Source organism: Lynx rufus, unplaced genomic scaffold (assembly GCF_022079265.1).
Source record: "Lynx rufus isolate CCGP_SWC_20201006 ecotype Redwood Valley unplaced genomic scaffold, mLynRuf1.p SCAF_8, whole genome shotgun sequence".
NCBI lineage: Eukaryota > Metazoa > Chordata > Mammalia > Carnivora > Felidae > Lynx > Lynx rufus.
Window position 1 is genome coordinate 58,562,874 of NW_025814896.1, and position 14,681 is coordinate 58,577,554.

The following is a 14,681-nucleotide window of genomic DNA, read 5'->3' on the forward strand; positions in this document are numbered from 1 at the left end:
AACCTTTGGTCAAGAGTCTCAGTGGGCCAGCCCAAGAGAGCTTTCCTACTGATGTCTGAGGCCTATATGCTCATGACTCTCAACCTTCTGAGGATCTTAACATAATAACAGCATGTGAATCTAACATCTACTAAAGAAGGTAGACAAGTTTCGCTGCTGCAGAAATTAGCTAACCCAGCAGTGTCTTTGAGAACCCAGGTTATCCACTTGGGCTGGCTGGGTGCCTTCCTTTTCCAGGACAGCTCACCTCCTTCTTACCATATTGCTTTCTCTTTACCAAAGTGGACTCTCAGTGGTCCCTGTGAAAAAACACACACTAGCTTGTGACACACTGACTCTTCCAGAGACTTGTTTTTAGTTCATTTAGACTTTGGTTATAGAAAAAATTGCCATCCTAAATGAAATGTAAATGAAGGGAACTCTTTGTTTCAGGTACCCACTGAGGTGGAAAACATTTGGTGTATCTCAGAAGGATGTCCATTAAGCTATTATGATCATTCCAGGGACTCAAACAACCTGGGCATCTTTGAAATAATGTCTGAGATCAATGGAAGTAAAATAGCTAAATATACTTATTACACGATCAGTAGAAAAATGCTTGCCTGCGTACATAAAAACATGTTAGTTGTCTCTGATAGGCGAAATACATTTGACACCTAGGGCATTCATACTAAAACCTACATCTCTGCTTGAGAAATCCTACACTGGAATTATATACACAAAAGGTGTCAGTAAGTGTAATATTTACTGACAATTCGTTATATACTCACATTACATTAAATAATTTCATATATACCAACTCATTTAATTCTCATAACAATGACACTTGCTTCATAAGGTTGGTAACTAAAATTTACAGATGAAGAAAGTCCTTAAAGGGGAGTAACTTTGCCAGGGGTGTGTATCAGGTAAGTAGCAAAGGCAGGACTCAAACCCACATCTGCCTCACTCTAACCACTGTTTTCTCCTGCAGACCACGCCAAGAGTTTTAGTTGTTAATATAATGAATGCATTTGCCCACTTGGTGAACTCTTTCACAGTAGTACAGGATGGGATACTTAGTTTTCCACTTTTAGACTCTGCTTCTTACAATAACCATAAAAGATAGGACTCTCATGTTTTCATAATGAAATCTGAGTGTGATTAATGTGATTATAAAGAGAAGGTAAGGTTCTTCCACCTCAGCCCCTATGACTAGTTTTCTTAAGGGAATTGCTTAATTTCAAGGGCTTCATAAAACATCTAAATAAAAAGGAATTAAAATTCATCTCTGTAAATTCTATGTGGTGTTTTTTTAAACCTGAAATCCTCTAAGAAACTTAAATATAAAAGTAGGGTAAATTTACCTACAAGTAAAAAATACAGCAACAGTTTTTTTTATTAGTGAGAGAAGCATTAAGAATTAGATTCTAGTTTAACTCCACAGTCTTTATTTTTTAAATGTGGTGGGTAAATGAAATCCAACAAAATCATCTAAATGTGTAATTAAGGGGTAGTGACACTGGGACAGCTGGCCAAAGGGAAGAGGCCCACTGCTAACCCACACGCACTTTCCAAATGCAATCTACACAGGCCCTCTGCCCGTGGCATAAGTGCAGCACCACTACTGAACGCGATCATTTAGAATCTGCTAAAACAGTAGTTCAGAAACGTTAACATAATAAACTGGCTTTCAATCAGCTGTAAAAAACATTAAACATTAGAACTTCCCCTCGTAAATATTGCAACAAATTCTCAGAGTTAATGTCAAAGTCCACAAGATGATTCTAAAAGCCAGCGATTGGCATCATTGATACTGATTCATAAGCTTAGACACAGGATTCCTATAAAAACAATAGTTAGAGACGATTTCTCTTCACTTGGATTTTCTTTTTAACACCTGGAGGGTGAATTCAGGGAAATACAGAAAACTATTTTTGTGTAAGTCTACTTTCCTTAGATACTTGTCATAATCAAAACCATGATGTAGCTTAAACAATCAAAGCCAGCCAGTTATACAGAGCCCTTGGCTGTCATGAAAAGAACAATCTGTACAGTTACAGTTAATGCAAAGCAATACTCAGGGCTAGGAAAATGAAAATGGAAACACAAGACCATGTACCGGGCATCACAGACTCGCCCTTCTCCTTACCCTCAGGATTTCTCTGGAGATGTAAGCTATCCAGTCTTCCTTGAGTGTGTTCCCTTTGGTGTTCTTCACAAGGTCTGTAATGGACCCAGCCCCGCAGAACTCCATAACAAGCTATGGGACAGACAAGACACACTGTGACTAGCACATCCTAGCAGTCAGTGAGAGCATCACAGCTATTAGTACACACTGGAGGGAAGTCAGGAAAGCAGTCTAACCCCCCTCTGCCTTCCCTAAAGATCTGGGTACATGATCATCTTGGAAGCATCCAAATTACTGAGAGCTCATTTCGCCATTTAATTTATTCACTGTGTATGTTTGATCCAGAAGATTTAAGAGTTTCTGATATTTAACAGCACATCCCCCAGTGCAGAGATTCTAAAGTGTTCTTCCTCTCTCATATGGGCATGGGAAGACCATTTTGTCCTTAATCAGTGACTAATTATCAGAAATCTGATGGAAATACTCTAACATCTTCTCTCATTTGCCAGAGTCAAAGATATTCTATCTTCCATACATTATGATTCTCAACCTTTTATATTAAGAGAAATGCTATTTTAAAGCAGTACATAATTTTAAAAATACATTTTTTACAACACCTAAATGTTTATACAATATGAACACAAGTATATTTTTTAAATACCTAGAAAATGAATCGAGCGATTCTAAAATTTTAACTTTGATTGGACTTGGGCAATGAAAATAAAGATTAATTGCTTCTCTTTTGCCTTAATTTTGCAAATTTTCTATGATGAGTTTTAAAAAATTAGAAAAAGTATTTATTTTCCTGCTTTTTAAGTCCAGTGCCTTTGGCATAACTAACATGATAACCACAGATCTGACAGCATGTCCGTGTCACTATCTTCAAGACAGACGTGGCTCAGTAAGAGATAAGGCTGAATGTTTATCAATTCTAGGAATATCCCTGGAATTTAATACTTTCAATTAATTATCATCATTAATATTATTAATAAATACTGTCATACTGTTTTCTTGTGACTTGTCCCCTTCCAGATGGCAAAGAAGATGCATTTAGTTGAGCTTCCGTATTAATTTCCATAAATAAAGTTTTTATTGTTGGTTTAATTTCCGAGCTCCTAATTTCCTTGCGTTTTGGTTACATTACTTTTAAAAAGTGCCATTTTATTCCTGAAACATGAAGTTAACTTTTTTCCACGCAAAGTGAAGCCAACATAAAAATAAACATTCAGCCAAGACTGTTTAACCTTTAACCAAGAAAGCCAAGGAAGATACCAGGCACTACCCCCTTTGTTTTTGCTTTTCTCTCCCCTCCCTCTGGAAGGTCCTTACTGTCCTTTTTAGTACAACTAAAGAGGAAACCTCACAAAACCCTCGGGAAACATTTGCCTACCCAGAGCTGGTCATCATGTCCTGGAGGGCTCTTCTTAATGAAAGCACCGTAATATGTTGCAATATTTCTATGATGAGAATATTTCTTCAGCATATTTATCTCTAGTTTGATTTCTTCCTCTTCATCCTTAAGAAAAAAATAAAAATAAAATGTGTGGCTTTTGAATGATGTGCATTTTACCTTCCCCACCCACAGGCAATAACACAAGTTCCCAGCCCCTCCCACAAGGGAGAGACATACATTCACTTTATCCTAGTGACAAGAATTGGGGACTTCAACAAGACTCACCCTTTGAAATGTGATTACAAGCTATGCAAGAAATAAGTAAGTATAAAAGTTACAGATGTATATAAGATGTAGCATGGAGCAGCTATTCCATTAACTATGACCTTTGAACCTCAATTTGCTCATTTGTAAAAATGCGAGGAAAAAAGAGAACTGACTGGTACTATTTCAACTAATTACAAGGAAGAGTTGTTTCTTTTCTAGAAAAGATTTGTGCATATAAATCATCTGGCACACCAAAGGCAGAGAAGCTTCACCTGTAACAACCTTGCAGAAAGCATTACCTTCTGGTGTGGCCACAGGCAGATTACCGAATATAGAGCAGCACTGCAGGCCCTGGACGGATGGCATGCTTAATGAGATACACTACCCCGAAAAGAGATCCAGGTGAGTCCGGCGAGCCACAGTAATAAAACATCATTCAGCGACAGCAGGTTGTTTTAGACTTGGCTCACCCCCCAGACTCTTGCTTTATTAAAATGAGATGAACAGAGGAAGAAATGTAGAGTTTGTGTGAGAAGATCAGAAGGAGAATGAAAGAAACAGATGGTGACACAGGTCTGGAAAATAAAAATAAGTTGTCCTTGTGAATGGTGAGGGCTGCCAGTCTCCGCCTTTCTCTCTCATACACCCCTGGGACAGTACCTGCAACAGCATGGGCATTCTGTCCCTTGGTGCATACACATGACACAGAGAGAGTCTGCCAAACTACCTGCTGGGTTATGTTAAGTAAGATTTATGGACAGCATGAGAATGAGAGGAAAGCAGAATTAAAGTGATGAAGAGGAGAGAAGGTGGGGGAAAAGAGAAAAACCACACTGGTTAGAAAAACAGCATCTGGGGGAGGATAATGATCTTAGAGAAACACTGGATAATCAGATCTCTAGAATTCCCTTTATTACATATATTTACTGACATGCTCAATCCACTTACAACTGATGTTCTTCCTTCTCCAGGGAAGACTCAGCGTTTCTAAGTAGTCAAGGTGTGTAAGAGAAAGATAGTGCATGTGAAAGAACATGCATGCACACAGGCTGAAGAAACCTACTGTGACAGCCTCGCATCTCCAAAACCCATTTATAAGGCCTCACGGATCTAAAGTTTGGTTTGAAAATACTGTTAAGATAAAAGCTACAACATTATTAATTAGATATTAGTGATGACACCAAATGAAAAAACAAAATTTCTTAAAATACAACTTTCAACTGTACACTACTGCTTTAGAAACCAAACATGTAACAAAACAAACTCAGTACAGTGATTCTTTTTTTTTATTTTTTAAAAAAATTTTTCTTAACGTTTATTTATTATTGAGAGACAGGGGCGCCTGGGTGGCGCAGTCGGTTAAGCATCCGACTTCAGCCAGGTCACGATCTCGCGGTCCGTGAGTTCGAGCCCCGCGTCAGGCTCTGGGCTGATGGCTCAGAGCCTGGAGCCTGTTTCCGATTCTGTGTCTCCCTCTCTCTCTGCCCCTCCCCCATTCATGCTCTGTCTCTCTCTGTCCCAAAAATAAATAAACGTTGAAAAAAAAATTTATTATTGAGAGACAGAGAGACACAGAGTGTGAGCAGGGGAGAGGTAGAGAGGGGGGAGACACAGAATCTGAAATAGGTTCCAGGCTCTGAGCTGTCAGCACAGAGCCCGACGTGGGGCTCGAACTCATGAACTGGGAGATCATGACCTGAGCCGAAGTCAGTCGCTCAACCTACTGAGTCAAATCAGGTGTCCCTCAGTACAGTGATTTTTCAGATGGTGGCCTCCAGCTTGGTCCCCAGACATAAGTACATTAGAATATTACAGTATATTAATAGGCATAGTTGTCATGTGATTTTAGCAGATGGTGACTGCAAACACGGAGCAGAGTCACATGGCCAAGTACAGTCCATACAATAATCTGTGTACTAATTCTCATTCAAACCCTGTATATATGAAAACACACCAAATATATCACTTCAATCTGTGATTTAAACATGGCCATGTTGAGAGTAGCAATGAAAACTGAGATACTGAATAACCAGGATAACTATCTTAATCCTAAACAAAAGCAGTGTTAAGCCTGGCTAGTATACACAAGAACACACTCCTACTTGGGACTTTTCTTCAAAGAAACTTTATACTAAAACATAAAAGGGTGACAATTTTTATTAATGTAAGGAAGGAAGCATGTCCAAAACACAGCTAGAAGGCCCAATTCATTAAAAGCTTTATCTTCTTGCTCTTTCCACATGCTCACATACACACGCAGAGTGTGTAATGACCACAACTTGCTGGCACACAACACATGAAGCCTCTCTCTCCAGCGTCACCACAACTTACAGCTCACTCCCAACAGTATCCGGGAGCAGCCCAGGACAACCCTAATGGGACCTGTCAAGACCAATAGGTTCCTAACAAAAAGTGGCACATGACCCTATGGCCAATAATGTGCTCCTGATTGGAAAGGCATGCAGTGACTGTCACTCCTAGAACAAGGCCTATGGTTAAACATGTTGTGCCCTGAAAAGCTAAATATCCCACTTTCCGTACACTGGACCACAATTAGATGATTAGAAAGTCAGCTAAAGGTTTGATTTTTTTTTTCCTTTTATCCAAAATCATCAATGTACAAAGATCTGGGATATAAAGACTACACAAAAACAAAAAGAACAATGGTGAACTAAAATAGGAGAAAATCAAAATATTGATTTTAATTTTGTATTTGTAGCCAATCATGACATGCAGTGTGTGCATCTTGTTGGGTTGCACAGACTTTGCTTTTATTGATTCATCCCTACCTACCTCCCTTCCACTCCCCATATTGGCTAAATTATTCCAAGAGTCATTATTCTGTGTGATACTCTGCCAGTAAGTTTCACTTCTTGACAGAAAGCAAATGTTACCTACAATTCTCCCATGAGAAGCTTCCTGTGCAATAATTAAGGATCACAACATATTTTGATTAGTTTCAATATATTTTTTCTTTAGGGGCGCCTGGGTGGCGCAGTCGGTTAAGCGTCCGACTTCAGCCAGGTCACGATCTCGCGGTCCGTGAGTTCGAGCCCCGCGTCGGGCTCTGGGCGGATGGCTCGGAGCCTGTTTCTGATTCTGTGTCTCCCTCTCTCTCTCTGCCCCTCCCCCGTTCATGCTCTGTCTCGCTCTGTCCCAAAAATAAATAAACGTTGAAAAAAAAAAAATTTAAAAAATATATTTTTTCTTTAGCAACATAAACCAGTGTCTTCTAGGATCTGACTTGTTCACCAGTCTTTTTTTTTTTTTAAGGTTAATTTATTTATTTTGAGAGAGACAGAGACAGAAAGACGGGGGTTGGGGGGGGGGGAGGGAGAATCCCAAGCAGACTCCACCCTCAGTACGAAGACCAAAGCAGGCTCAATTTCACAACATTTGAGATCACTACCTGAGCTGAAATCAAGAGCTGGATGCTTAACTGAATGAGCCACCCAGGTGCCCCTTTTCACCATTCTTTATAAGAAGAATTAAGAGCTTCCAGAAGCACTTGATGTTTTCAGAGCTCATGGAATTGAAATTCTTATGCATTCTATATATTTAAAAATTCTCATAGGCTTAAATTCAGTGCTGTCCACTGATGTGAAAGACACTTAATATGCATAATGGTAAATACTGTTGGCAGACTGTCACAGCACAATATATTTACTTAAATCCAAGATGCCACTAGATAGAGACACTGAAGTACTTCATGTAATGAAAGTATGATTCACCATCAACCATAAGACATACATTTTTGAAATTGGGCCACATATTAGAAACAATGAAATATGACATAAGAACTTAAATACTATCAAGTTTAGCAACAGCTTTTCTAATATAACTGAAACATCCAAGTATTATCCATAAATACAGTAATCAGATCAATGCCACTTGCCAGAGTATTTCCAAGGTTTAAGTAGTCAAATCCTGGAAGCATATGAAACTGAACTACCAAAAATTTTGAGAGGAAACCATACTGGCCTCTCAAACTAGTATTTTAGGAAATCGTTTATATATACTTTGGACCTTCCTTCTCTTGCTTCTATGATTTCAAAATAGATGACCATCATACATCTTATAAAATAAAAAGGGCATTTTACCACCAGTAACTGTCATATACTAATTAAGAATGCCCACCTTGGAGAAAAAGCATCAGAAATGTAGAATCTGCCAATGGCTTTGAGCCAACTACAACTGGAATCCTAAATATGACTAATGTGTATAATAATACATGTTGTCTTTGGAGTAATAATGAACCAACTTTTGAATTCAAATTTCCCTTTGGTCATTAGTTAAATACAATTTGGTGGTCTCATTCCAACATTTAAATATGTACACACTCCCACCACCACACGCCCCATTTAGCCTGAGAAAAATACAGTAGAAAACAGTCGGGGCAGGCTAAAACTGAAAGTTAACAACCACCCTGTATATGAAAGAAAGTGGAATGGACAAAACGACAGGACCTAAGATTATATATCCCATCTGTCTAGACCAAGTCCAAATGACCTTGCCCTTCATTCTCCTCTTTAGGAGCCCACAATCATACACAGATGAAAGGAAAAAAAAAGGTAACTACAGAGAAGAGAGGGTACGTTTTGGTGAGAAAAGGAAGGCTCCCTCCTGGTTTTCTCCATGATGAGGCAGCTGCTAGGCTCCACTCAGCGATTTAATGCAGCTGATGCCAATTAGCATTTTGGACTCCAACCAGGGGAGCCAACTCTCATAGAAAAGGTCTTTGTCTCTGGCTGGAATAGGACTAGGCAAGGAGTTTTCTGTTGCCTTCCTTGGCTGCTTAGAGGCTGGAGGAGGGGAAAACATCTGAATAGTGGTAATTTTCAAAAGCAGCTATGGGTTCATAAATAAGTCATAGGGCAAGCCCTGCCCACTCCACCATCTGAGCACAGAGGAGTGCATATGATTAGTGAGTTTTTAGAAAATGACTCCTTAAAATATTTTTTAAACTGTTACCCAAATTTTCTTTCCTTCCACTGATGACAGTAACAATGTGAGGAGAGACAGGCAGACTTCAGATAAGCTAACTGGGAGGATCCAAGAGGACTGGGAAATGTTCTGAGTAATCATCTTTCTTCCCAGCATAATTCTGCATAGAATTAGATCTACCCATTAACAGCTGAACAAAAAAGGAAGGGCAATTCATTATTCACTGTATCTTTGCTAGTGGAGAGAGGGCTGATAAAATGAGATATGCAAATATCTGTTAGATTTCACCATCAAAATATATAAATGAATATACACTTAGAATGCAAATATCCATTTTTAAAGACTAGTTTAATCTTTTGTTTTAATTAACTACTACCGAACCTTCCATTATGTGACTGTAAACTGGTACAAAAATGAGAAGATATTACCTTTTTACCTGGCAAATCCCAGTTACACCTGAGAGTATTATCCAGTACCATACCAGTTGAATTAATCAAAATTATTATTATTTTTTTTTACTCAGACACATGAAAAGTCATTTGACTTAAATTCACTGACAATTCAACCAAACAAAGGTAAACAGACCAATGCATGAAAAATGCTGCAACAAAATTAGGTTATAAGGTGTGCCTGGGTGGCTCAGTCAGTTAGGCATCCAACTTCAGCTAAGGTCATGATCTTGCGGTTCATGGATTCGAGCCCCTCATCAGGCTCTGTTCGAATTCTGTGTCTCCCTCTTTCTCTGCCCTTTCCCTGCTCGTGCTCCATCTCTCTCTCTCTCAAAAATAAATTTTAAAAATTATTAAAAAAAAAAAAAAGGTTATAGGATCTGGCTCTGAAGGACCAGCAAAGGAATGGCATGTTCTTTAAAATTAATCAGCCCACATCTTCCAAGATCAATCAGTCCCAGAATAAAAACCCACAGAAAAATTATAAAATTAACATAACTAAAATGGAAATCAGACACTTGAGACATCTTATTCAAGAAGAAATGCTGTTTTGGACCCATTTCAGACAAAAAGACACACTCTCTAGTTTTATTGCTGAACTTCTTCTGAGACTCCAAAGTCAAAGGGAATGGCCCTGAAGCCCTTAACCTGCTCTGTCTTTTCTGTCTATAGGCACCATACAGAAATTTTACTAGACACAACAAAGTCCTCACAGAGCCCTTTAGCTCCTCTGTCTTGTACAAAGTCTGCCAGGCCACACTATTTGCTGTATTTCGATGCGATTTTATCACTCAACTGATATCTAGAAAGTACGTGGTAAAGAAGAGAATTAAACAGTAGCACCATTCACCTGGATGGACCTGGTGGGGTGAGTGATGGGGGAAAACTGGAGGCTGTGACAAGATGATGTAGGATGGTGAATAAACTTCACTCCGTTTTCCTCCCCATGAACAACCTTGGGAGACGGATGCTTCCATGATTGATGCCAAGAACCACAAGGAAGCCAAAATACATCTCTGTGATAACCTCCAACCAAAAAGCACAACATGGCAAATGAACAGGATGATCCTTGCTCAAAGAATAAAGTTAAATAAAACAGATCATTATTCCTCTCGGATCTAAATGAAACTATTATAGCTTTCTAACTTTTCCTGTCATCAACAACCAGAAGTCCTAATAGTTGCCTTCAAGCCCCATTCTACAGGACATAACACCATGGGTACAAGTGCCTTAGCACTTGATTTCAGAATCCATCCATTTTCTTCCTTCATAAGGGAGTTATTTACACACACACAGATATACACACAATTGGAATACCTGCTGTTGGGGACCCTAACGTATGTCAACCTTCATAAAGCAGGACCTGAAACCTAGACACTGACTGAAATGGAAAACCAATCTGCTAGGTAAGTGTGTGGCCAAAATAAAATCCCCCAACCACTTGATGTTAATTGAAGGAAACCAGAATATGTCACCCCCAAATATGCTTTTAGACAGAATGGTTATTCTGAGCTAAAGGCACTTAAAAAAAAACCTCAGCAGGTATAAGAAGGGCATGCTGACCTCCCCCATTTCTTCCTGAAAGCTAGAGATAAAACTCCAATGTGAAAGATGTCCTTCCTATACCAACTGGGGAAAAAAAAAAAAAAATTCTCATCACCAGAGACAGGGAGTTGAGGCCAAGAGAATTCTGTATAAGCAAACCTTGTTAACATATCTCTTATCTTCCTTCAGCCTCCCCATATATTTTATTTACTTTTCCACTACAGTCTCTCTCTGTGTTCAACAAGTATGAAAGTATTTGGGTTTTGCCATTTCTCTGAGTCTTCATTTTTCTTGCAAAGGCTCCCACATATATATGAAATACATATTAATAGACTTCTGTTTCTTTCTCGCTAATCTATCTTATGTTACTGGGGCCCTGGTCAAGAACCTAGAAGGGCAGAAAGAAAGATTTCTTCCCCCATGCATAATTAAACTTGCAGTAGTTTTTGAGACCAAGAAGAGATAAGTAATCTCAAATACTCAGAAACAAAATACGTTTTTCACAGCAACTTTTGCCATTTTCAACACAAGTATATTGCGATAACTATATACATGTTTTAATGAGTATATACCAAGGAAAAAAGAAATGTTATCAAAGATTAACTCTGGATTATAGATATTTTCTTCTTTAAACTGACTTAATTTTCTATAATTGACATGTACTATTTTCCTAATTAGTAAAGGCAAAGTTAAGAGTTTAGGTTAGAGGAGACAGCTCCCTAAGAATTCAAAGTGAGTTTGTTTCTGGCAATTCACATGGCCTAGTCCCTCTGTCTCTCTGGAATAACGGTCCTTACCCCTTCCATGCTGTTCTAGAATCACCGCCAATCTCCCTGCTTGGGCTGCTTCCACCAATTGTCAGCTGTGAGAAGAAATTGATGGGAGCCTGAAGTACCAGAACCTTGCTGATTAATTTGCCTTCCATGATGGTACCAATCCAGACCCATAACTTCTTGAGATTGAGAATTTCCAAGCTTAAGTTTTTCCTAGAACAAAGGAGAAGGCGAATGGAGTCCATCAACCATCATACTATCTTCACCTTTCTGACCTGCCAAAGGATCGCTTAAAGAGAATCTTACCTCGGTCCATTCATACCCTTCTCTAACTAAGCCAGTGGCAAACTCCATGAAGCTTCCCACAGTGCAAGCCAGAAAAGAATAGAATACTGTGCACACTGAATAGAGTCTTGCTTAAAACCCTAAAATCAGGCCCAAGTAATGAATGCCAACAAGGGGCACAGCTCTGAAGAAGGTACGGGTTTGCAAAGTGGTACATGTTTGTGCATTTCCTACTGGATCCATCTGTGTGCTCACAAGCACAAAGGCTCCTGCTTCGTATCTGACATGGTGAGTCACATAAAGGCTGAGCTCTGAAAAATGTCTGCAGTTAAAAGGAATGATGGGGATTTCTGCTCCTGGCCAAAATGGATCATCAAGGACCAGATTTACTCTCCCATTGAACAACTACAATTAGACAAAACATATGAAGAAGTTTTAAGGCAGTGGACATCAGAGATTGAAGGACAGTGACCCTGGGGAGATGGGAAACATCAGGAAAGCTTTATAACTGTCCCAGCTTACTACCTTGAGAGAGACTCCAGGCTTTGGCATAGGAAGAAGAAATCCAATCAGAGCCCAGACAATTCTCTGAGTTGAGAGGCTGGGGAGTTGATAGGACAAAGACCAGAGAGGAGAGAGAGCTTGCTGCACAGAGAGCGCAAACAGGCTCTGGAGACCTGAGAGTCCCCCTTCAGTGTTCAGCAGAGCACTGCTCAACACATCCTTGTCGTTAGAAAGAGAACCTCCCAAAAGCACCAGGGGGAACAGAACACAGTGCTCACAAGAACAGAGAATAATACGTTGCCACTGGCCAGACTGGGAGAGCTCACCATTCACAGGAATTTGGGTACAACATTCAAGAGGCTCCTGCCTCAATGGCAGGGCAAAATCAGGCCCAAACTAAATGCTGATCTGATCCCAACAAAAAAATCTAAAAAGGATCAAACTGCTTTCAAGTAAATAACTGTATCACAGAACGAAACTCAATAATATGGGAATGTAAAATATCCAATACCCAATAAGGTAAAAATCACATGTTTGACATCCAACTAAAAATTACCAGCCATGCAAAGAAACAGCACAAATGCCCATGGTGAGTGGAGGGGTCAACTGAAATGACTCCAGAACTGACACCAATGATAGAATTAGCAGACAAAACCAGTAAACTACCTACTACCTACACCTCACTGTAGGGAGTAACAGTGATGCCTTTTGGGCATCTGTCTGTGAAGGAATGTGAGACAGCTTGTTTTTTTGTGGTCTATTAAATTAGAATCTAGTGCATTTAGAAAGCAACAACTTGGATTTACAGATGTCTCAATTCCTAAACCAGGGTGGCAGAATAAAAGCCCCTACACATCATACAGACATCTATCTGTTCCCACTCCCCCCCCCCCACTGGAAGAATATAATCATGAGACCTTGAAAATTTAACCACACATGGGAAAAAACTTGAATAAAATGAATATGCAAAATCACTCTACTTTGGTAAGATTAAAACAATTTTTGTTTGATCTCAATTGCTATAAGCAAGCTATTAGTTTATGCCTTAATCAAAAGCACAGAAATTGCCAGCCGGAAGTAAGTATTCTATAGAACATTCTTGGAGAAGTGCTCACTGCTAGAGTAGGGAGGGTGTATGGTCGGTATTTACACAGCTCAGTAAGTTTCTAATTTGGTCTTGAGGATATCAATGGCCAAGTAAAGATTTTTGGTATGTCTCATGGTTTCATCTTAATCTTCTCCTCACTTTTTCTGTCTCCCCTACTGGCCCCTTCATAAACTACCCTAATTCCAGCTTACCTTACCCTGACATATTTCATGGTACACCACTGTAGGTGAGTGAAAAAAGAACAAAGAAGAAATCAAACAATGATCATGTAGAGAAAAGTAAAAATCTACTCTTGGTAAACTGTCTTTCAAAGGTCATGTTGTTAAAATCAGTGGTGCCTTCAAAGTAACTCTTGGAGTTTGCTGAATAACAGAAAATAGCTAGATTGTGCCAATTATGGCAACAAGGAAATAAGCTTCAGTTCAAAGGTGTGTATGTTACCATTTTGTTATTTTCAAACAATTCCCTTCATTATGAATAATGTGCACATCTGCAAAGGGACTCCCCTCTTTGTTCTGAAAGGGTAGTTTCCATTCAAATACAATTGAGAGACCTCTGACACATATTTCTCACACCTCTGGAAGATCCTCGTGGAAACCACATAGGAAGAACCATTCCCTTAGCTCTAAGTATTCAAAGATGCTTACCATAGAAGTGATTCAAGAAGACAATGACTAAGTTCCACATATCTTTGGGCAAAACAGAAAACAGAATCAAGATATTCTAACTGCTGAGGGACATCACCCATTTAAGAGCTTTTAGGTGACAATTCAGGTACGATCATTCATTTGGGAATAGCATACCACATCCACTCACGTTCTGGGTAAGGTGGGACTTACCATGTACATGGAGACCATTCCAACACATCTCAAAACTTCTTAAATCTATGTGATCATTTCTCACTACTGTGGAGCAGAGAAAAGCTACAGAATGGCACCAGAAATAATGACTTCAGTAATTAAAACTCACCTCCTCATTTTTCAGTTCCAACTAGGAAAACCATTTAAAGTGTCTCTCCCTCCCAACTTTTTAGAAAACACACCAAATTATGTGAAGAGAGAAAATGAGAATATGGAACCAGAAGCTTCAAAGTCCCAACAGGAAAGGGGGACATTTAAAGAAAATCTTGCCTCAGTCCATTTCCATTCATACCCTTCTCTAAGCCAGTGGCAAAGTCCATGAAGTGGGAGATCTGATTCCACAGTGCCACCATCTGCACTGTGCTAGATATACAAACTGACCTCACATCACTTAATAAAACCCTACAGGGAAGTTTTACTCTGAACCAAACACCAGTATATTC

At 39.3% G+C, this 14,681-nt stretch overlaps 1 protein-coding gene across 50 annotated transcripts in view; it reads right to left on the minus strand.

Annotated features, from left to right (window-relative positions):
- MAP4K4 (mitogen-activated protein kinase kinase kinase kinase 4) overlaps window positions 1-14,681 on the minus strand; it is a 190,458-nt gene that overhangs the window by 71,346 nt on the left and 104,431 nt on the right. For 31 of the 50 annotated variants that reach the window (XM_047069939.1, XM_047069955.1, XM_047069948.1 and 28 more), the window contains 2 exons: window positions 3,501-3,626; window positions 2,132-2,242 (listed from right to left, as the gene is read on the minus strand). In XM_047069939.1, coding sequence (XP_046925895.1) covers window positions 2,132-2,242; window positions 3,501-3,626 — 237 coding nt within the window. Of the gene's footprint in view, window positions 1-2,131; window positions 2,243-3,500; window positions 3,627-11,505; window positions 11,530-14,681 lie in introns of those variants that run through there. The other 19 variants (XM_047069925.1, XM_047069922.1, XM_047069913.1 and 16 more) reach the window with 1 other exon arrangement.